A 23,740-nucleotide genomic window follows, 5' to 3' on the forward strand; every position below is an offset into this window, starting at 1 on the left:
GATTCAGATTTTATTCGCATTATGGCATATCCATTTTGACATAATGTACTACTAACTGATTAAATATTACTCCAGTAAATAGAATCAGAGAAAACTCGATCTATTGTACAAACTTTTTTGAAAGCATACATGAAGTATTCTTCCAATAACAATTATTAATTTCTTCAATGTTTCTTTAGGTATTATTTGTTCTCTTGAATCCCATTAAGGTCCCACTTCCACCATGGTTTTAGTTATAATTTATGTAGCTGTTACCAGAATCCAAGGGCATGTCTTCAAATATGTTGCTCATGGAATGTGGGTTTTCCCAATACACACAATGGGAATTAAAAATCCGTAACTGCTCATCATTTCTAGAACTCACAGCATCTATAAATTGTTTCTCTTACGAAAAGAAAAAGATTTAAAAGATCATCTATGCAACTTAATCAGGACTATTCTTTTTGTTAGTGCCAACAACTTCTAAATGATTATATATATGCCTTAGTCAAGAGTGTTCTTTTCATTCCAAAAAGAACAAACGATTTCTAATTTTTTTTTTCATAATTTGGGGGCTACCATCCTAATTCTTTATTATTTATTTTGGTTGTTTACAATTCTAATTCAAAATCCAGACTGAAACCTCAGAACATTATAGTAAATACAGCTACAGCCCACAGGCCAGTTATCCATAGAAAAGGACCAACCCAAAATGCCAACCCATTATAGTGTGAGCTTCTTTAAAATGGAGATTCTTATTTATAATCCTTTTTTTTGCATCTTTCATTCTATAATTTTTCAAAAAAAAATATAAATTAATTTCTGGAATGTATTTTAACAATTAATTCTTAAAATTTTAATATTTCTGAAAATTAATTTCTAAAATTAAATGCAAGTGGGAGAGAGAGGAGAGAAAAAAAAAAAAAAAAAAAAAAAAGAGGTGAAAATCCAGACTGAAACCTCAGAACATTATAGTAAATACAGCTACAGCCCACAGGCCAGTTATCCATAGAAAAGGACCAACCCAAAATGCCAACCCATTATAGTGTGAGCTTCTTTAAAATGGAGATTCTTATTTATAATCCTTTTTTTTGCATCTTTCATTCTATAATTTTTCAAAAAAAAATATAAATTAATTTCTGGAATGTATTTTAACAATTAATTCTTAAAATTTTAATATTTCTGAAAATTAATTTCTAAAATTAAATGCAAGTGGGAGAGAGAGGAGAGAAAAAAAAAAAAAAAAAAAAGAGGTGAAAATAGAATCCTCACATGTGAAAAGTGAAAACTTGTAGTGGGCCCAACCCAAATAATAAAAACGTTGTGTAAACTTTGGGCAATGAGCCAATTCTAAGCAAAGGGCATAAACTTCGGTCACGACTCACGAGTTTTCTTAACTGAGTTAAATTAGTAAATGCATAATCTATTTTCTCGTATACGTACAATTCTTTTAAAAAAAAAATCATCATTATATTTCATGTCCTCATCTGCAAATATTATTTGTTTAGAAAACGAAATAAAAAAATTTAGCAAGAAAAGAAAAAAAAAAATAATTTTAAGCTCTGTTATAAAAATAGAGTATAGTTTTGTCTAAAACATTTACTATATAAATAAGGAGTCAAACTTCAACGGAAATATTTATCACAAGTTAAGAGTAACATGCATGCAGATGCAGGTGACAACCACAGCACTTGCATGTTCATATTACTGTTCCTTGTGTTGCAACATCCTTCTTTCATTCATAGTATAATCTTCACACTTTCTTCCCCGAATTGCATATGCAGATCCCAACATTTCTTCTCTTCTTCCTTCTCTCATCACCCTTCATTCAATGTATACATCACATGCTTAATTCTCATCTTCTCAACGCCATCACAAAATTCTAAGTTCTCATGGTCTCTTCGTGTTTCCACTTTTTTTTAAAGCTTTTTTGCAGCCACTGCCAGCACCCAGCTCTGGTGCTGATCACGACTTCGAGCCTCCTCTGTCACCACCGGAGATTCCGCCTGTGGCTGCAGACGGTGGTTGTGACACGACGAGTCTCCAGCACCAATTTTGGCGGGAGGTGGTGGAGATGAGAGCTCCGCCAGTGCTCCGGTGATGAATGACGGCGGCATGAGTCGTTCTTTGTCACTGTCTTTAACCAATTAATAGGCTAAACGTGGTTTTTTAGCATTTTTTATTTTGATAACATTTAATTGTTATTTAATTTTAATTTATATTGTTTAATTCATATTTTATTATTAAATATTTGTTTTACTCTTGTTACTGTTTATTTTAGAAGATAATTTAATTGAAATGTCTTTAGTGTCCGAAGAGACACGGCCCAAGATTGCATGGAGTCAATTAAGAAAGGAGAAGAAGATTTGGTGAACTTAGAAGCAGGGCTTGTTTATGATGCATTCATCAACCACTCAATGAAAGCCATAGCCAATTAAGAAAGGTAGTATCACCCTTGCTCTATTCTATGGAGGGGCCTCACAGCCAATTATGGTCAACCAAGTCTGTTAGGAACTTCATGCAAGTACCTTGCCTTAGGAATTTTTCACATAATGCATAAAGTAAATGTCTCTCCTCAACTGAAATTATTCAATTGATTAACTGCAGGTATCTTTGTTTGTCCTCAAGGGGGTTGCAGAGAAATCACCGGTTATCCTGAAGATTGTTCGCAAGTTCTTGAACTTATTTAGTGAGTTGCCTATAATTTCTTGCTTTCATTATGTCACCATAGTTTTAACTTAATGTTCCATATGAGAAAATATGGACCCCAGGGACACTCAAGTGAAATTAATTACATACGTTTGTGATCGCAACACATTAGTGGTATTAAGAAAATTTGCCACTTTTGGATGAAAATTTTCCCTTTTTCGTATTTAAGTCTATCACCTTGTTTATTCACTTTATTGTCAACCCATTTTGTGTATTGGCAATAAACAAGGTGAAACACCACTGTGAACTATTTACGGTGTAATCAGAAAGCTTTCTACGCAAGGTACATAGGAATATATATATATCTATAAAGTATGAGTAGGGAGATTACCAGTGCTCCATAATCAAGCAAAATGTCCAGGCCCCATGAACAAGATCATTCTGTCGAATAGATACAAAAAGTTAACGTCACATACATTTAACAGCTACAGTTCTATGCATTGCGAAACATACTCATTTGCAGGTCAGGCAGGATGTTCAAACTTATTGGTACCAGTAAAAAGTAAAGGTCATGGATGAAACTTATTCATTCTGCTTGATTATAGGATAGTAGTAAGGCAGGTGATATTAAAATATGAAGTAAAAAAAATAACAAAAAAATAATAGCAAGCTTAGAAAACCACCTTTATTAACTTGAATCAGCATCCATTACTAAATATTTATCACAGATGAGGAATTTTTCTGACCAATTATTTCTAAGCATGATTTTAAGTTTTACTTCCACTAAGCCAGCAGAATCCCTTAGTCCCATCTTGTATTACTCGATTCCATCATATCTCTAAAGGAAGTTCAATCTAAAACCATTTATTAAATTTTACAAGTCACATAAGATATGTCAGACCTGAGCATTGAAATAGGCTAATTAACACGTTATAAATTATAGTGCTTAAAATTTTTCTGATTTTCTCCATTTATATAAGTTTAAAATGACTGAGTAATGCTTGTGTGCCTGTTGTGTCCCTGAAAGCAATGGGGATTGAAGTTGGGAAGTTCTTAAATACAAACATGTAATATGTAAGATAATCCCAACAGTCAGTACCTTCTCAGAGTTATATATCTCTCCTCAACAACACAAACGAAATGGAAGTGCCCACACAGTTCTTTACGAAGCAGGGAACTACTTGAATATTAGTCTAGTGGACTTGTTTGCAGAGCCAAATCACCAATAGTCCTGACAGGAACAAGATCCACCCTTGAAATGGTGGTACCGCTTAATGTCACGAAGGACTATTTCTTGATTTGTGATGTCTGAGACAAGCTTCATAAAATTATGGCAATCACAACAAATGCGAAGGTTTTTAAAAATCTTGATTCTTTTCATATGGCTTTTGCTTATAAGGGCAAAAGCAAGAGCCAACTTCTCACTATGATGATTAAGATGTCCTTTTTTCTCTTTTTCTGGAACATTATGAAGCACATGTTCAATTTGTGGGACATAACCCACCAATCTAAGTTTTTGACCAAGCTCCTCCAGTTTCAAATGAATTTCCTGGATGTTTGGATGTACACCACCTGACACAAAGACATGTACTTTATTGCTAATTTCTACCCAGCTACATCCAGGTTCCTTTTTCACACCCTGGCTAGACATCAGGGCCCTTACCTTTTTTACATCTTCCCACCTACCTTTGCTAGCAAAAATATTAGAAAGTAATATGTATGTTGAATCTGTCTCATGTTTAAGCTTAAAGAGCTCTTCAGCAGCCCTTTCACCAAATTTAACATTCCCATGCTTTGCACATGCACCCAAAACAGTCTCCCAGATCAAGGCATTGGATGTTAGTTTCATCTCTTCAACAAAGCTTTCAACCTCCCCAAATCTTCCGGCACGACTGAGAATGTCAACCATACAAGCATAATGCTCACCTCTTGGAGTTATGCCATAAACATTGCTCATGGTGTTGAAGTGTTGTTTCCCTTCTTCAATTAGACCCATGTGGCTACATGCAGAAAGGACACCTATAAAAGTAACCTCGTCTGGTAAGGTGCCCTCATCTTTCATTGCCTGAAAGGTCTCTAGAGCCTTATCACCCTGGCCATGCAGAGAGAATCCACATATCATAGTATTCCACAGGACTGTATCACGTTTAACCATCCCCTTGAAAATAGCCTCAGCATCTTCTATGCAACCACATTTTGCATACATATCAACGAGTGCACTGGATACATATATATCAGGCAGAAGTCCACTCTTAATTGCCATCGAGTGAAGCTGCATTCCACTCTCAGTTGCAGTTATTTGGGAACAACCACCTAAACAGCCAGCAACAGTGAATTCGTTGGGCTTTATTCCTTCTTGCCGCATTAAATTGAAGAATTCAATGGCCTTCTCTGCTTGGTCAGTTTGGGTATGACCGGTTATCATTACTGTCCATGTAAAGACATCTTGACTGACCAAACCAGAAAAAGCTACAAATGATTCTTCCATACACCTACATTTGGCATACATGTCCACAAGGGCTGTCCCAACATAGTCATTGCCATCAAGATTATTTTTCAAAACTTGAGCATGAACTTGCCTCCCAAAATCTATGTCCAAGAGGCTAGAACAAGACCTCAAAACACTGATAAATGTATACATATTGGGCCTGAAACCTTCCACAAGCATTTGATAGAAAGTCCTAGGTCCCATTTCACAGGAATCGTAATCATGAAATCCAGACAATAGAGTATTCCAAGAAACAAGATCTCGTCCTGTCATCGCCTCAAATACACGAGCACCATCATGCACATAACCACATTTCATGTACATCCTGATAAGTACGTTACTTACCGAGGTATTAGATTCAAACCCATATTTAAAAATACAGGCATGGATACATTTTCCATAATGCAAGTCCCCCAATTCAGTGGCGGTACTAACAACACTTGTGAAGGTAAATTGGTTTGGTTCAACACCTGTATGTCTCATCAAGAAAAATAGCTTTGCTGCTTCTTGGCTATGCCCTTGCTGATCAAGGCAAGCAATCATTGTACTCCAGGAAACTACATCATGATGCGTGATCCTAAAAAAAAGTTTGAGTGCATCACCTACCAAATCACACTTGGAGTACAGCTCTATAAGACTGGAAACCAAGAACTTATCTAATTCACAACCACTTTTGATTGCCAAACAATGCACTAGGCGGCCATCCCTTAAATCCCCCGACTTTGCACATCCCTTGAGGACACTGGACAAGGTAAATTTACTGAACTGTATTTCTGATTTTAACATTTGGCAAAACAATCTAAAGACTGCTTTTCCATCACCCAGTTGAGCATGCCCATTAATCAAAACATTCCACAACACTTCATTCTGCTCGGGCATGTCAAAGAACACCTTACAAGCGAGGTCCATTTCCCCACATTTAGCATACAGATTAACCAGTGCAGACCCAACAAAGACGTCAGATAACAAACCAACCTTAACCGCCTCTGCCTGAACCTGTTTCCCTAAACTCACATCTAAGCACATAGAACAAGCTTTCAAACAAGTAGCCACTGTGAATTCATTCGGCCTTATCCCCGCCTTTCTCATCTCACAAAACAAATGAATGCCTTCCCGGCCATCACCCTGAGCCACAAGACCTTGAATCAACGCAGTCCAGGAGACAACATCTTGTTCAGGCACTTCATCAAGCACCCGGCGTCCATAAGAGGGGTAGCCACATTTTGCATAAAAATTAATCAGCGAAGCCCAAAAATGAGAATCTGGCTCAACCCCATTTTTTAACTGGTGTCCATGAATGGCCTTGCCGTCATTCAAAGCCTCTCTCAAAGTACAATCACCCAACAAGGAAGAATAATGTTTAAGCATGTGCCTGCTATTCACCTTCAATAACACAGGTTCCTCCTCAATGTTCCCCCTTTGAGGCACTGAGCCATGCGTTCTACCACTAGAAACTCTTTGGGGCATCGTCCATGGCCTTTCATGAGTTGAAGTGGTTGCGGGGTGGCAGAATTTGGAGGAAAGATTTGAACTTGGGAGATGGGCATGAAGAGTAAATGAGAAGTGGGTGGATTGAACATTGGGGAATACCCAATCGAGCATTCCATGAAAATTGGAGCAGAGACAGAGCATCGCATTAAGCCAATTTCGAATTAAAAAATTTGAGTTTGCCACGCTATCATCCAAAAGCCGTCATGCCGTATTTGGAAGTGTTTTCAAGATCGGGCTAGTCTAATCATTGACATTTGTTCTTACGGTTTTAATATTTGAAAAATATCTCAAATATTCTCACTTTTTAATATACTCTACTCATTTATAAATTATTTAATAAATATAATTAAAAGTAATGTAATTTATTGATATAGTAGATTATTTTGATAAAACTGTATAAAAAGTAATATATTTATTATAATCTTTAATCAACGTGTAAAAATTTCAAATAAATGGATGAGACAGGGATGACATGTTAATATTACTTTGGATTTACATTATAAATGAATATAAACGTGTGCTATTATATTAAGGAAAATGTTAACCGTGTACTAAGAATAATAGTTAAGGAGTTAAATAATTTTTTATTACAAACATAATAACTAACTTTAATTAATTTTCAATAATAAATTCCGAGATATTAATTTCTTAACTAAGGACAATATAAAGCGAGACCCATATATTAATAAGTTATTTACTTTAGCGGAGTTAACTATGTTTAAAGTAACATTTAATTGGTATTTTTTTGTGAAAGAAGAATATTAGGTCATGTCTATGTGGACAACTTTTCATTGTATATAAATTAATTTTAGTTTTGATTATTATATATAAATGTGTAAATATTTCAAGTTAAATTAAAAATTTAAAGTTTAAGTTTGGTTTGTAAACATGACTTATTTATTTAAATGAATGGTTTATGTTGAAAATCTTTAAAATCAATTTTGAGAGGTTAAGTTGGGAGAACTTATCATAATTTTTTTTACTATAGGATGAGTTAACTTTGAAATGAAAGGTTGAGATTTTATAAAAATATATATTAATGTTTATATGTCAGCTTTTAGACAATATATGAATTATATTCGTGGATAAAAAAAAATGTGAGAATTTTATTTTTATTTCTTCATTTTTTTTTCTTGTTTTACCCTTCTTTATTACTTTCTCTCTTGACAAACTCTAACTACGATGAATATGTTTTTCTACTTTTGTGTCACAAACAAAGTTGTCACATACTTTCTCATCCCCATCTTATCTCTCCTCGTTGTCACATCTCATTTAATGACTTTCATAATTTAGATGCATGATTCACAAAATTTATGATTTTTAATAAATTTTAATTAATAATAAAAAATTCTAAAAAAATATTGTAAGAGAGAGCATATCAACAACATTCTTCTTTAAGTAATTTTTTAATTTTATCATTTAATATTTGATAAATAATTTAATGTTGAATTTTAATTTATAATTATAAATATGCAATTAACATGTGGTATGTGAAAATAAAAAGTTCTATAATATTATATCTTCATCATAATTTTAGTGAATTACACTAGATAGACTCAATAAAATAAAGCCTCGCATTTGAGCAAAGTAAGATTGTGAATTTGTGATATTAAAAGAAGATAAACAATGAAATTCTCTATGTAACATTGTTGATTTTGTATTCTAATTTTTTTATTACATATGTATTGTTGTTAGTAGTGTTGTTAAGATCTCAAGAGTTAAGGAATTCTAATAGTCAAGTTGGTTTCTAGGCAGTTGAACTAGAGATAAGTTTGACCAACTCAAAAAAAAGTACACAAGATTTTTTTTAGAAGTGAGCTCATAACTCAAGTTTTCATAAAACTCTAGAGAGAGGTTAAAGAAAGATTCTCTAAAACAAATCTTCTTCTCCTTCTATTTGTATTGAAAACTCTAATCTTTACCCTTTTGTAGTTGATCCATAATTGTTGAACATGAAATCTGAGCTTGGGTAGTTGAAGATTTTGAGTCAGGGTCGTACGAAGTCATTTTCTTCCTCTTCTATCCTCTTACTGATTCAATTCTTCGAGAAGTAAGGGAAGATTGTGTTGATTTCATGGATTGCATGTTGATAATGTGATTGTTTGAATCCATTGGTGTTGCTTATTATAAGGAATTGAGTGATGGCATTGATGAATTGTGTAGGTTTTGAAGTTTTAAAGGGGCGCATAAGTGAAGATGTTGATTCTTGATTGATTATAGTTGTATGTGGTGTTTTAAGCTATTTTTGGACTATATATGATGTATACATGTTGTGTTGTTGGTTGCATGTTATGCGTGGAAATTTCAAGTGTTTTGGTTGAATTTTTAGTTTTGCAACTTGCCTTTATGGTGCTAGCAGGTATGGTTCAACCAAAAACACTTTGTCTTACTTACACCAAACACATGATTAGTGGCGTCGAATGTGAGGAGAGAGAATTATTTCAGACTGAAATAGTGTTAGATGTGGTTTGAATGGCATGGACTTGAAGAAAGAGAATTGACTTGGATTGACGTGAGGTTGAGTGTGGGCTACTACCATGCCAAATGTGAGATCCCAGGGGTCCTTGCCTAACCCACGTTGGATTCGAGTTGGATAGCGTCAAACATGAGAGAGACAGGGAGTCATTTGCCTTAGTGGCGGTAGACAACCCTTAAGTTGTGCCAAACCCAAGTTGTAAAAGTGAACACTGTGATGTTTAAGAGTTTTTGTAAGGTTAAAAATCTATTTTGGTCCTTTATAATAATTGTTTGTTTCAATTTAGTCTCACTTTTTTTTTTGGTCTCAATTTGGTCCCTAATAAATTAATTGGTTGCAATGTCGGACTTCCGTCCAAATTATTTAAACGGAGTTAACTGTTGACCACGTGAATGCCACGTAGATGCATAGGTAGATGCCAAATTTCATTAATGCATCTGGAGCCAGAACGGCCCGTTCTGGTTGCACATGTTGTGTGTTAATTTTGAATTTGGAATGGGTCGTTCCATATACAAAATTAACACACCACGAGTATAGCAGAACAGGCCGTTCTGAAACCAGAATGGGCCATTCTGGTTTTAGAACGGGTCATTCTGGATTCAGAACAGGCCATTCCAAAACGTCAACCACATACATATGTTCAACAAAATGCCACAATGTGATTCAAAAATTGAAAATAAAAATTCAAAACATATCATAAATTCAAAGACAGAAATATGGTTCAGAGACTGAAAACAAAAATTCATAACATAACATAACATATACTAAAAAAGTTCAAAGAAATTACTGAGAAGGGAAATCATCTAGATAACGCTGAAGGTATCAATAATACATCTTATCCACCATATAACACTGAATGGCTGATAGGATATCAACATTATCTACCTGTACATGTGGTTGTGTGGTGAAATGTTGGTCTTGTGTATCCTCTTCTTTTATTTTAGGTTGTACCTCCTCAAGAACAGGTTGTTGTTGTTGGGGTACATCAATCAATGACCGGTCAATGACTTCAAGGGAAAATACCATGTCGTTTCATCATTGACTGTATAGTATCAATTTGGTAATAAGTGATTCACTCTAGTTTGACCAATAATGAAATAAAACTTGCTACCGTTAGTGATACACTGCATTGTCCTTAATGATACACTGTATAACCCAAATGTTTAGCAATTGAAGTTATCAATCCCCATTGACAATATTACCAAATCAAGTGTTTGAAATGCTTTGTACCTTGGGTCTTTTTCCTTGCACAATTCACAACCGTTAACTATAATCATCGACCGTTTGTGTTTGGCATTCTGGAACCAGAACGGGTCGTTCTGGTTCCAGATGCATTAATGAAATTTGGCATCTACCTATGCATCTACGTGACATCCACGTGGCATCCACGTGACCAACAGTTAACTCCGTTTAAATAATTTGGACGAAAGCCCGACATTGCAACCAATTAATTTATTAGGGACCAAATTGAGACCAAAAATAAAAGTGGGACTAAATTGAAACAAACAATTATTATAAGGGACCAAAATAGGTTTTTAGCCTTTTTGTAATTAAATGATGATGAATAAGTTATGTGTATGATGAGATATGATGATGAAACTATTTGTTGCAGGTTCATACATGATTTGTGATGTTATGATGTTCAATGATAAGATGAATGATGTATGATAATATATTTATGTTTTTAAGTTATAAGTTGATGTGTTGAAGGTTGATAAAGTTGTATGCTACTATATTTGTTAAGTTGATAAGTTATAAGCATGTAGATTAGATACATGTCTTAGTTACGATACATAAAAAATAGGGAGTAGAGTTGTTTGTGAAATTTGAATATCCAATTATATGAATATATGTTGCGATGTTCTGAGAGCCCGATTAAAACCTTTCAGTAGGTAAGTTTGCTTATGAATGAGTAAGTTATTTTCAGTTGTCCCCTTTAAGTTTTATGTGATATTTGTATGTGGGTAAAGTTGAGTCATACATGTATAAAACAACAAATTAAGTAAAATACCAAGTTGAAGACTTAGTCTATAACTTCGTATTGGTGAACTAATTTCATAGGTGATTTAGTATTATAGACTAATGTCATAGTAGACTCATACTCAAATTATTTTACATTGACAATAGTACTAGACATCGTAGTTTAAGTGGTAAAATCTAAAAATTCAATCTAGTTTGTGTTAGTTGTTGTTTCTAGCTTTATGTTAATTGTTGTTTTTAACCATGGTTTCAATCGTTATTTTAGTTTGTATTTGTGGTTGTGATTTGGTAGAGGTTAGCTACTTATATTGTTTACCTCAGTTGCAGGAGGTATTTGTAATTCATATGCCTGATGACGCATTCAATTGTTTATTATTATTCATGTTTAAAATTTTGCTAAAATGAAGTTGATTTTATTGTATTATGTTGTAAGTTGTGTATGTTGTAACCAATGAACAAATGAAGTTGTACAATGAAATGTTATAAGTTTTGTAATTGATGTTGACATTGTGCTTATATGTTAAATTATTTTCACAAGCTTATCTTGTGTTTTCCTTGTAGTTAAGACTGTGATGATCATAATTCCTCATGAAAGTAAGAAAAAATTAGTTGGATGACTTGTGCAGTTAGTAGCGAGTCATACTGGTGGTTGCTTAATTTTGTTGTGCCTACCCCAATATATTAAGATCTTGTATAAATGTTCGACTGATGACTTAGGGCTTTTGCGTATAGTATTAACTTACATGTATGTATTATATATATATATATATGCATGCATGTATGTATAAGACTCGCTAGTTTTCTCCTCCTTACATATTACTATTTGTATGAGATTTAACTCTTGTTATATGATATTCTCAAACTAATTGTATATTATTTTATTTTTTGAAAATTATTTCACACGTTTCTTTTAATTTAATATTGAAATTCACTCAAAATTTGTAATTTATAATAAATTTTGCTGTTAAAATATTAAAAAAAAATGTTAGATAACATTCATCTATACTTATATATAAAATTGATTTCTTGTTTAAATATATATATATATATATAACAATTTTAACTTTTTATAAGAATTGCATGAATCACTTGAAAAGTTCTTTTACATAAAAATTTTATCTTTAAAATTGCACATTACTACTATTAACATGTGTGTATTTAAAAAAAAAAAAAAAAAAACATCAAAACACGAAGTTCTTTTCGGGCCTTAAAATAAAAGAGGTGATAAAAAGGGAGGGAGGTAGTTGATTTTAGGCGAAGGAGGTATTAAACGCCTTCGATTTGTCAGTTAGTCCAGAGTGTATGTTACTTACTTGTGACTTGTGACTTGTGATCATAATCGTCATCGTATCCCAACTTTACCACACAACCACACACACACACTTGCCACGCTCTCCCCTTCACACAAATGCACACTCACGTCTTCAACTTCAACGCCCCCGTTTAACTCACTCCGCCCATGGCGACGCTGCTAGCGCCACCGCCACCCTCCCTCACCGTGCGCGCCATGTCGGGGCGCCGGCAGAGCAAGAAGCAGAAGCGAGCATGGGGAGACTTGAGCCACTTCGCTCAGGTGGTTCGCAAGGACGTCGAATTCCTCAAGAGAGGAATCCACAACGGCGTTGAGTGGGCCAACCACACCTTCCGCATTCCCCAAGTTGCCAAGAAAATCGACGACGTCGTTTGGCTCCGCCATCTCGAGGACCCTCTCGCTCCTCCTCTTCCTTCTCCCTCTTGGCCTCAACCTTGGTACCCAGGTATCCCCAATTCCATCTCAATTTTGCTATTGCACTCAATTAATTAGGGTTAATTCCTCTTCGTTGTGCTGCAGGGCTATCTGGAGTGGATTTGCTCGTGTCCGATCTCAAGGCCTTGGAAGCATATGTTGCTTACTTCTATTATTCGTCGAAGGTTTGGTCGAAGCCACTCCCTGAAGCTTATGATCCTCAGGATGTTGCTCAGTATTTCAGTGTTAGGCCTCATGTCGTCGCCCTTCGTGTTCTCGAGGTACTTTTTTTTAATAGAAACATGCACTCATTCTATCTTCCATTATCTTTCACAAACCATTGAGCACAAGGCTTATGAAGGATTGTAGGTCCAATTGTCTTATGCAAGCAATACTTCTTCCTTTATTTTCTGTTTCGTCAGAATTAGGTAATAACTAGGATTCCGTCCTTGACTTTTAGTTTTTTTTTTATCTGAATTCGTATACAGACAAGGAGTTGGCCAATCCTACAAGTTTCAAAATCCAAATATCTAGTTTTGGGTGTGAGGTGGTTGGCTATATAGACAACTTAACCCTTATAATGACTTTGACAATCCTTCTCCCATGGGCTAGCTTTTGGGGTTAAGTGTCGTCAATGAATTTTACAGTAGTACACACACATATCAATTTACACTGGTGTGAATTACATTCATACTTGCACCATCAATATCTTTATGGAAATGTGATTTTTACTGATCTAACTGTTAACTTGTAATTATATATTAAATTATGTGTCAAATCTTGTAAAAGTTGGACAACAATAAAGAGGTTATCAAATAGTTCTTATTTTTATAATTTTAAATGTATATATTATGTTAATTATGTTAATTTTGTTGTGCATGAATGTTTGGATTAATCTAAAATTTTGCAGATATGATCAATATGATAGAAACTTTTAATACATTGGTGGGTTTTTTGATATATCCAATAAAAAATTATTAAATGGTGCAAGAGTTATTGTAAGTGTTTAACTCACTTTGGTGTAAACTAATTCCTCCTAAATAGACACATATATTCCAATGAGTTTGAATTGTTATCCAGATACATTCTTCACTCTTACTTAAAGTGTATCCTTATTGAGTTATATTTCCTTCTGGAAGGTACTTTTCTCTTTCACCACAGCTATGATCAGTATTCGAACTTCAGGGCTTAGAAAATTGCTACAGCTAATTCCTGAAGAGGATGTGGATGATACATCATCTAAGTATAATTTTGGGATGGTGTTAAAGGAAACATTGCTTAGTCTTGGCCCTACCTTTATAAAAGGTGAGGAGTTTGATCTATTTGATATCTTAATATGATTGTTAAATTATCATCTTTTCATATCATGCTTTATATGATTTTTGTAATTCATATTGCTTTAAATTTTTTCTGTTGGGGCTTTCATTTCTCTTATGCAGTCACAAGATTATTATTATCCTTGTTACATTCATTTGATTGCTGATGCAGTTGGGCAGTCCCTTTCCACAAGGCCAGATATCATTGGTGTTGAGATGTCCAAGGTTAGATTGAAAACTGTGTCTGTATTGCCATTTCTTTACTGTCACACATTTCTTTCCCTTGGTGAATTTGGAAAAATAGGGCTAAATATTGGTTATGGGAAGCAATACCATCTTGTTATTTGATGATAATATGTGGCTCTATAATATGTCAAATTTATTGGTGACCACACTTCAAAATATGTGTTTTAGCAGCAACGTTTATTTGCATCAAAAAGGTCTTTTTTTTTAAAAAAAAAATTTATGTGCCTTCTATGCCTGTTTGTTTAGATGAAAATTCTGGCAAAGTATTCGGCAAACTATAGAATTTCATTGGAAGTCTTCGAATTCCATTGTGTCTGTCTATCACAATTGTAATGCTACTAACATTTTGAATGATTGGATTGGCAATATGTTTCTATATATTTTAATTATGTTCTTCTTGCAGGCATTGTCAGAATTGCATGATCAAATCCCTCCTTTTCCCAGGACAGTTGCTATGAAGATTATGGAGGAAGAATTTGGTTGTCCTCTGGAATCATTCTTCAGTTACATTTCTGAGGAACCTATAGCTGCTGCATCATTTGGTCAGGTACTTTTTGCTATGACACCGGAATGCCATTTATAATCAAGTATTATTGCTGTGAGTTGGATGCATGTGGCTGGCTGCTTTTATTTGAAAGTGTTGGTCTGATTGTATGTCTTGCTCATTTATTTTTTGTATTTTCTAGGTTTACTTTGCCCGCACTACTGATGGTAATAATGTTGCTGTAAAAGTCCAGCGTCCTAATTTGCATCATGTGGTGGTGCGGGATATCTACATCCTTCGCCTTGGGGTTTGTATTGACTATTGATCTCTAGTGACATTTTACTTGTATTACTCTATCCTGCATTCATTCTAAAATGATTATTTATATTATCCATTTCAGCTGGGGCTGGTGCAAAAGATTGCCAAGAGAAAGAGTGACCCTCGCCTATATGCTGATGAACTAGGAAAAGGTTTTGTTGGTGAATTGGATTATACTTTAGAGGCTGCAAATGCTAACAAGTTTCTGGTAATAAATAACATATCAATTGAGTTTTATTATGTTTACATATTGACGAATTCTGTGACTGGAAATTTAGAGCATTGATGAAATCTTTTATTACATTCTATTTTTTAATGTGAACCTAGGTTGAATTGGTTTCTGACAAAAATCACAAAACAGCAGTAATGTTTTGTTCTTTGAATTGACTTGTTATTGCTAAATGCAGGAAGTTCACTCTTCCTTTACTTTCATGCATGTGCCAAAAGTATTTCCGCATTTAACTCGAAAGAGAGTTCTTACCATGGAGTGGATGGTTGGTGAAAGTCCAACTGATTTGCTCTCTGTGTCAGCTGGAAACTCTGTTGGAAATGTCTCTGAATATTCAGAAAGGCAGAAATTAGATGCAAAAAGGCGTCTTCTTGATCTGGTATTTAAACAAAAAAGCAATTATCCATTTTTTTTCTTCACATTTTGCAAAATTATTGTATCTTGGATGTTTAATAATGTCCTTACTATTGAGATTCGGTACAAACCAATTGGATTATTGAAGATAATCAATTTTTTTTTCTAATAGAATTACAAGAAGGTACGAGTTAAAAGGAAACTTTTGGCCTTCAGATACTTTATAGTTTCAATAACAAAATAATAAGTCTCTGGATTTATGTAGTAGTAAAATTTCTTCATGAATCCTCCATTAGCTTATTTGACTATTATTACTCAAATGAATTTTTTTCATCAACTAAGAATGACTGATGCTACTAAATTTAGCCTTGCTTTTTTTAATGTCTGAGACTCTTGAGTCTTGCACTATATTGAAATTGTCATATTCAATTAATTTTAATTTCTATTACATATTGATTAATTCAGGTCAACAAAGGCGTTGAAGCAACATTGGTGCAACTTCTTGAAACAGGCTTATTACATGCTGATCCACATCCCGGTAACTTGCGTTACACTTCCTCAGGACAAATAGGGTATTTCTTTTTCCTTCCCTATCCATTCTGAATAAATTATGGTTTTCCTTCACCACAAAAAATCTAAAAGAATATTTTTTTTACTTCATATGTGTGATAGGTTTCTTGATTTTGGTTTGCTATGTCAAATGGAAAAAAGGCATCAGTTTGCTATGCTGGCTTCAATAATTCATATAGTAAATGGTGACTGGGCATCCCTTGTCCGTGCTCTGATTGATATGGATGTTGTGAGGCCAGGGACAAATATCCGACTTGTTACCCTGGTATAATACTTGTTATACTGTATCTCAGGATTAAATCATCTTGCCAATTGCATATTTGAACCAAATGAGAACCAGCATTTTTGTGTTCACACTTCACACAATGGCCTTCTAAATCTATATTAAATTTTCAGGAACTGGAACAAGCCTTGGGCAAAGTAGAATTGAGAGAAGGAATTCCTGATGTGAAGTTCAGCAGGGTGAGAGTCATCTTTAAGAAGCGTAGTAATTAAATTATTTGTGTCAGTTGACTGTGCAATCCACTGTCTATGAGTGTCAAGGAATATGTAAATAATAGGATTCCTTACTACTTTTGGACTAATCTTAACTAAAATAGAATGCATCCTCCACTATCTTAAACTAACCATAACTGAAAAGAAAATTACACTTCTAAACTGAAACGACTATGAGCAATATCCAAAGTATGTGCAGTATCAGAAACCAACCACAATACATAATACGTATATGTATACAATGGATTAGTGGGTATAGGTATACCTACAATTATTGATGTTCTCTCGTGAATAATGATAATTTGATAGCTGATTATCTTCTCATGCAACTTATTTCAACAGAAATGATCTTATGTGAAATTCAAGTCATATAAATCTGTGTACAATCAATATAATGGTATTCTTTTTTACAAATACATATATAGCCAGTATCAGATATGCCAAAGGTAAAACTTAAACCAACCATAATCAAACTGATAATGAGCTTTTAATATAAAAAGTTGACTATTACATAAAATTTTCAGATATTTTATAGTTTCTCTGGTCAGATAGTACCAATGTTATGATACAATTGCAAGGTATGAGACTTGAGTTCCACACTGAAAGTATGGGATTCTAGTGTGGGGTTTATAAGACTTTGTGCTCTACAACTACAATGCTAGCTTGTGTGGTATGGTTCTCCCAAGCAGCACAGTTGGTGACACTGGCATTGTGGTATTTTCTGGGGACTAGTCAAAGGGCTAGTGCATAGCCAGTCCACAAGGATGTTGGGATTGGAGAGCGTGGTGGGATGTTATGATTCAATTGCAAAGTGTGGGGCTTGAGTTCCACAAAGGAAGTAGTGGATTCTAGTGTGGGCAGGGGCGGAGGGAAGGGGGGACCTGGAGGGGCCATGGTCACCCCCATTTTTTAAAAATGTATCAAAATTACTTTAAATTTTTTTTTTTTTGGCACCCCTAAAATTTATTTTTAAAAAAATATTATATATTGATAGATGAAAATTATCATGTTAGTTTACACTTAGGAAAAGAAAAAGAGAGAAATATATGTGGGATTGATATATAATGTGATAGAAAGAGAAAAAAAAAAAGTATAAATGATAATAAACTATTTATGATGTTAGAATATTTACATATAAGTGTTAAAAAAAAAATAAAAAAAAATCTTGGCCCCTCCAAGCCAAATTTATGGCTCCACCAGAGTGTGGGGGTTATAGAACTTTAGGTTCTCTAATTACAATGGCTAACTTTTGTGGTGTGGTTCTCTTAAGGTTCTTAATGACCAGATATCTAGAAATCTGGAAGAATTGCCATCCCTACCAGTGCAAACTGTTTTTTAGTAAAAGCTTCTTTCGTGCTTCATATAGATTTTGACTGGTGCAAGGACTCACCATTAAGTTAGAAAAATGTGCAATGCATGCAAGTTACTGATAGACACTGACAAGGATAAACTCTTGTGAGCATTAACCATTAATATGTTTACTGAGTACTTTCCATTTTTCTTGAATGCATTAAATAATAGAAAGAAAGTACTCAGTAAACATATTACAAATCAAGAAACTAATTAAGCAAGTTTTGTTAATAATGGTTAGTGAAATAATGTGGTTATTATTATTATTATTTGAAGCAATTTTATGATTATTTGTTAACCCTTTCTCTGTGATATTGGTTAATTGTTTCCAAATTGGATATGTTCACTAGGATTTCCTAAATTTTAGTTCTCTAAATAAATATCTCTTTCATGGTACATAATCAGATTAACTGCTTCGATTTCTTTATATTGAGTAGCAAGAGTTATAATTCCACCTAAGATATGAATACATTCAGGCTCCATTGGAATGCATGCATATTATAGAGGGTGTTTATAATATATTGTTTGATAATGTTTAAAATTTGTATATTTTTTTTTCAAACTAGTGGAATAATTTAAACTACAGTTTGAATGTGTTTGATTAAAAATTTGAGCCCTAAGTTTTTGTTTCGTAAGTTGGGATTTAACAAATAAAAATAACAAACGATACCCTATGGTTTATGCCTGATTTCCTTTCCTGCTCTGTTAGAATTACAAAATGGTCTTAGTAATACTCATCTGGTTGTTATTATTAAATATTGCTATGGGAAATTAATATGTAGCACTTCTTACTGCATATTCATGTAAGTTCAGTATGTGTCTAAGTTTTTTACCCAGGCAAATTAGTAGTGGCTATCTAGTTGAAAATGTGTTAATAATTATTTATTTATTATTTTTCTTTTGTAAAATTCCCAAGTTACTGATTTTTCAATGAATTTTCCTTAAGGTTCTGGGAAAGATTTGGAGTGTAGCGCTCAAGCATCATTTCCGTATGCCACCATATTATACACTTGTCTTGCGATCCCTAGCTTCTTTGGAAGGTAAACTTTCAATACCACATGAACATGTAGATTTCTTCTTGGTTTGTCATTTATTGTCATAGTAAGAAGTTTTGTTTCTATTCATTATATATGCATCAACATGTAGTAATTTGAAATATTTGTATTTGACTTGAACGAACAATCCCAAAAGCTTAAGTTGTTAGGTGGAGACACATGAATATACTTATACTATACTTCTACCCCACTCTCTCTCACGCAAGAGCCTTTCGGGCCTGAAGTGTGGATAATGCACATTTTCACCTACCTTGTGCTAAAATTCAACTTTTTATTAGAAAGATTGGGGCAACAAGGATCAAACTCTAAACCAATTGGTCTCAGAGACTCTGATACCATGTGGTGACCCAACATTTCCGAAAGCTTAAGCCATTATGTAGATACACACCGATGGTTCCATACTATATTTCTAATCATAATGAATTTCTATTATTCTCTTTACATTATCTTTAACTTGTATTTTGCTTTAAAACAATATCAGGTTTGGCTATAGCTGCTGATACGAATTTCAAGACTTTTGAAGCTGCATATCCTTATGTTGTTCGGAAGCTTCTCACAGAAAACTCAGCTGCCACAAGGAATATATTGCATTCGGTATTATAAGCCTTTGAACATAAGTTTTGTGCCAATATTATGAAGGACTGTAACAAGAAACATCTCTTCATGTGGTTTTTTGTTTTTTTAAAAAAATCTCCTTGTGTGTTTGCTGACATAAAAAACGTAGAGAATATATCCTGAGCACTTATCTTTTTTGAAAACAAAAGAGAAGAAATTTAGTAATACTTTTTATATATGAATCCTGTTCAAACTTTTGCACACATGAATTTTTTAGCATGTCTTGTCAACCCAATCATCATAGTTTTGCACATTCATCTACGTGAACTACTAGACATCATCTTTATGGTACTGATGGATTTAACCGTTACAAATGTGTTCTCGATGACTATCAAGATTACTTGATCATTAAACTTGCATTGCTATCTTAAGTATAAAACATTATTTTCTTTCTTCTTTTTTTTTTAACTGTTTTCTTGTGTTAAGGTGCTTCTAAACCGTAGGAAGGAATTCCAGTGGCAAAGGCTTTCCCTGTTCTTGAGGGTAGGGGCAACTAGGTATGTCAAAATGACATGTCAGGGAATATGTTCTCTGGGGAACAGGCTCTGTTTCTTTTAATCTACTATATATTATATACACAGAATCAAATTTGTATTGCACCAAAATACACTATAAAATTTACAGTGCCATTTTTATGAATTTGTTATTTTATCGTGAAAGCTCTAAAATCTAAAACACCTTGTCCTGCACTCAAGCTGATCTTCATGAGAGACATATGCCTTAGGCTGGCATGTTTTAGTTAATCTATTGTTACTTGATATATTGTTATTTTTTTTACTGCTGTGGATGTAGCGTCTCATACTTTTGATATCTTGTCAGGAAAGCCTTGCAACTAGTAGCACCAAATAGTGAGACTTCCTTTGATCATGTATCAAATAAAGCCACTGATGCAATCGATGTTGCATTTTTAGTTTTGAGACTTTTACCATCCAAAGACGGTGTTGCTATCAGAAGACTTCTCATGACTGCTGTGAGTTCCTTTAAGCTGTCTATCGTGCTTCTTTTATGTTCTTCAAGATTCTGTTTACATATATTGGCTGTTTGTTATGTTTGACTGCTTTTTCATAACTAGAAATAGATATATGGTTAGTTTATTTTCCTTGTGTGGTTGTAAATGATTAATTGCTTATTTTGTGTGAACGGGGTTTCCAAATTCTCTTGTAGGCACCCTTTGATTTTTTGATGTGTAAATGGATTAAAGTAGTTCCAGTTTATTGCATTGTACACAGCTCTCCAGGTTGCCTAAGCTTCTGGTAGATTCATTGACAAAACCTTTTCATTGTACCAAATAAAATATTTTACTATGACTGTGTTTATTATACTGAATCTTGCGTTATTAGTTTTAGTGTTTGCTTACTACAGTATATTATTAGTGGGCAGGGAAAATGGAATATGCTTGTGCTTGAAGATTTTCCTTGGATGGCTGAAAGCCTGAAATAGTTATTTAATGAATGAAACTTTTCATGGAATTAACAGGATGGAGCTTCGTTAATCAAAGCAATGGTCTCGAAGGAGGGAAAGGTTTTTCGCCAAGAAGTCTGCAAGATCATAGTTGACATACTGTACCAATGGATGATTAAATTATTTGGACAAGGAATTACAGTTACTCAGTATTCCAGGGTGATATTGGCTAATGGACCAAGCAACAAAGAATCAGGTCTATCCCCTAGATCATCCTTGTCTACTTATGATTACGATTCCATCTTTAGAGACCGGAGACTTCGGGTGATATTCTTTAAGGTTCTAAAATCTGCAAGTAGGGATAAAATATTGATGCTGCGGTTCTCCTGGGCTTCCCTCCTAATAATTGTTACAGCTTCAACATTGGCTTGCCACCGGCTTGTTGTGTCTCTTTCTGAAGCTTACTTGGGCCAAATATTTGACGCTCCTAAGAGATACGCAGTCAGTGCATGAAATTTTCTTAAATCATCCAATTTTCTCAACAGAAAGAGAGCAGAGTATTATCCAACAATTTTATAAAAAAAAAATTCTATGGATGACACAAAAATATATATAGGCATAGGATTGCAATTTGTTTTAGTTACAGTTTATATATGTATGTTCGCTGGGACTGATGCTGTTATCTATATCTAGATGCCCCGTCAGTATGTACAGTTTCATGTACAGTGTTACAAAATTTTCAATGAATGAAAATGTCTTTTGGTTACTAATCTTTGCACCAGTCAGCACTACTTAGTTATGGCTACTTATTCTAGTTATTTCCATTTGATTCCTAATCAGTGTCCAGTAGATAATTACATGCACTTGTTTAGTTATATCCAAAGTGAATAGTTGTCGAATTAATGATGATTGTGTGAGAAGTGAGACGCATCGAATGTATCTACCTGTTCATTAAGTGTTGTTGTTAATGTTATTTTTAAAAGCTACTGGTAAAAGTTGCCTTTTTTTCCTGGTAAAATGGAAAATTGTATTTGGTAACTAAGTTTATTTATTTCTAAAAGCAAATTTTTGCGATAAATTTTTGAAAGATTGAATGTTTTATCTGTAATTTAAGATTGTGCTCAAATAAAAAGAAAGTTATTGCATTGATTATTATGATGAATAATTTTTTATTCGATGGGATATTAATAAATTAAGATTAAAAGTAACGTTTTCTTAATGTTTTTCTTCAAATGACAATTTGAAACAAACTAAAACTCTCAAAACAAAACACAAAAGATGGAGTAATTGATTGAACATTCAGTATGTGTTACTACCTTTAGTCATTTATATAAGAAGCAAATAGGTGTTTTTATCTTAATTATAAGAAAATAGACACATTTTAGATATATTAATTACTAATTTTTTTATATTCTTAATTTATTATAAAATATACTAATGAGATATTAATCCATTTTTCATGCAAATGAATGTGTTGTGTGCATTGACTACTAACAATATTAATCACACTTATTGGTGGGAAAAAAAACTATTTCCTGAATTATAAATAATGCTATTAAATATAATTATCACTTAAATTATTTAATTTTATGAGTATTTTATAAAACAAAAATTTATATTTACAATATTATTAATTGAATTATTTTTATTAATTTTGATGAATTAGTTATTAGTAATTTATTTCTTATAGAAAATGTTAAAGGTAGTAATATGTATTAAATACAATTCAATCAATGTCCTTAAAGAACTAATATCAGAATCATAGCAAGAAGATCAAATTGCATTTCCTTAACCCCAAGCGTGTGGTTCAACGGTAGGGGTTGATCCACGCTTAAGCAAGGTCAGGGGTTCGAATCCTGCCTTGTATATGCAGCCGCGTTAAATCTTGGGGTCAGCTATCCCACCTTTTGAGGTGCCTCCAACGTAGCGAGGAGATTAGTCACTGCTGTCGGCGGTGGATACTCCAGGGACGAACCAAAAAAAATTGCATTTCCTTAGTTTTTTCTTCTTTTTTTTTTTTTTCCCCAGTGTTAAATCAGTGCACTCTTGATTTCCTGAAGGTGAAGGTGAACCAATTCCGAAAAGAAGGATGGTTCTGTCTATTTCCTGTAATCCTGCTACCTGTGTTTCTACGAAGACTCTTATGAAAAATGTCAAAATACTGTTTGGTATACGTGTCCTGTTACCTCTGTTAATAGAAAAAGTTAATTCCTAAACCAGGAATATTCCTAAACTGATAACTGGAGACTAAATTATCGTAGTGAGTCTAAAAAACACAGTTAAAGTGTTAATAGAAGATTGAAAGAATCCAACAAACATGATAAGTTGGTTAAACCCCTCAAATCTCAATGCAAAATGGGGCAATTCACTTGTGAACTCACTTTTAAGTGATTATTCTAAATATCAAAATATGTCAATTTCTTACCAACAAACGAGATGATAACTAAAGTTTAAATTTATGTCATAATTACAAAACTTATTAATAAATTTTGAAGCACTTAGAAAATTAGGATGTCCG

General features: G+C 33.6%; 2 protein-coding genes across 2 annotated transcripts; one reads left to right on the forward strand and one right to left on the reverse strand.

Annotated features, from left to right (window-relative positions):
• Window positions 1-2,732: 2,732 nt before the first annotated feature.
• LOC109791183 (pentatricopeptide repeat-containing protein At2g03880, mitochondrial) lies at window positions 2,733-6,879 on the reverse strand. The gene is made up of 2 exons (XM_020350451.3): window positions 3,728-6,879; window positions 2,733-3,069 (listed from the first exon to the last, which is right to left on the reverse strand). Exon 1 carries the CDS (start codon window positions 6,746-6,748, stop codon window positions 3,848-3,850), a length of 2,901 nt encoding a protein of 966 aa, XP_020206040.1. The 5' UTR covers window positions 6,749-6,879; the 3' UTR covers window positions 2,733-3,069; window positions 3,728-3,847.
• A 5,496-nt stretch (window positions 6,880-12,375) lies between these two features.
• On the forward strand, window positions 12,376-21,992 carry ATATH8 (Protein kinase superfamily protein). Its single transcript, XM_083059996.1, has 16 exons — window positions 12,376-12,820; window positions 12,895-13,070; window positions 13,929-14,094; window positions 14,278-14,330; window positions 14,755-14,898; window positions 15,038-15,142; window positions 15,236-15,361; window positions 15,561-15,761; window positions 16,202-16,308; window positions 16,409-16,571; window positions 16,703-16,768; window positions 19,098-19,191; window positions 19,688-19,800; window positions 20,248-20,318; window positions 20,641-20,791; window positions 21,298-21,992. Exons 1-16 carry the CDS (start codon window positions 12,523-12,525, stop codon window positions 21,733-21,735), a joined length of 2,472 nt encoding a protein of 823 aa, XP_082916122.1. The 5' UTR covers window positions 12,376-12,522; the 3' UTR covers window positions 21,736-21,992.
• The last annotated feature ends 1,748 nt before the right edge of the window (window positions 21,993-23,740 follow it).

Source organism: Cajanus cajan, chromosome 7 (assembly GCF_000230855.2).
Source record: "Cajanus cajan strain Asha chromosome 7, NIPB_CcT2T_4, whole genome shotgun sequence".
NCBI lineage: Eukaryota > Viridiplantae > Streptophyta > Magnoliopsida > Fabales > Fabaceae > Cajanus > Cajanus cajan.

Coding starts and splice junctions, on each gene's coding strand:
- ATATH8 (XM_083059996.1), top strand. CDS start 12,523: ATGGCGACGCTGCTAGCGCCACCGCCACCCTCCCTCACCGTGCGCGCC. Junction 15,362..15,560: donor CAAATGCTAACAAGTTTCTG/GTAATAAATAAC, acceptor TGCTAAATGCAG/GAAGTTCACTCTTCCTTTAC. Junction 19,801..20,247: donor CAAGGAATATATTGCATTCG/GTATTATAAGCC, acceptor TCTTGTGTTAAG/GTGCTTCTAAACCGTAGGAA.
- LOC109791183 (XM_020350451.3), bottom strand. CDS start 6,748: ATGCTCTGTCTCTGCTCCAATTTTCATGGAATGCTCGATTGGGTATTC.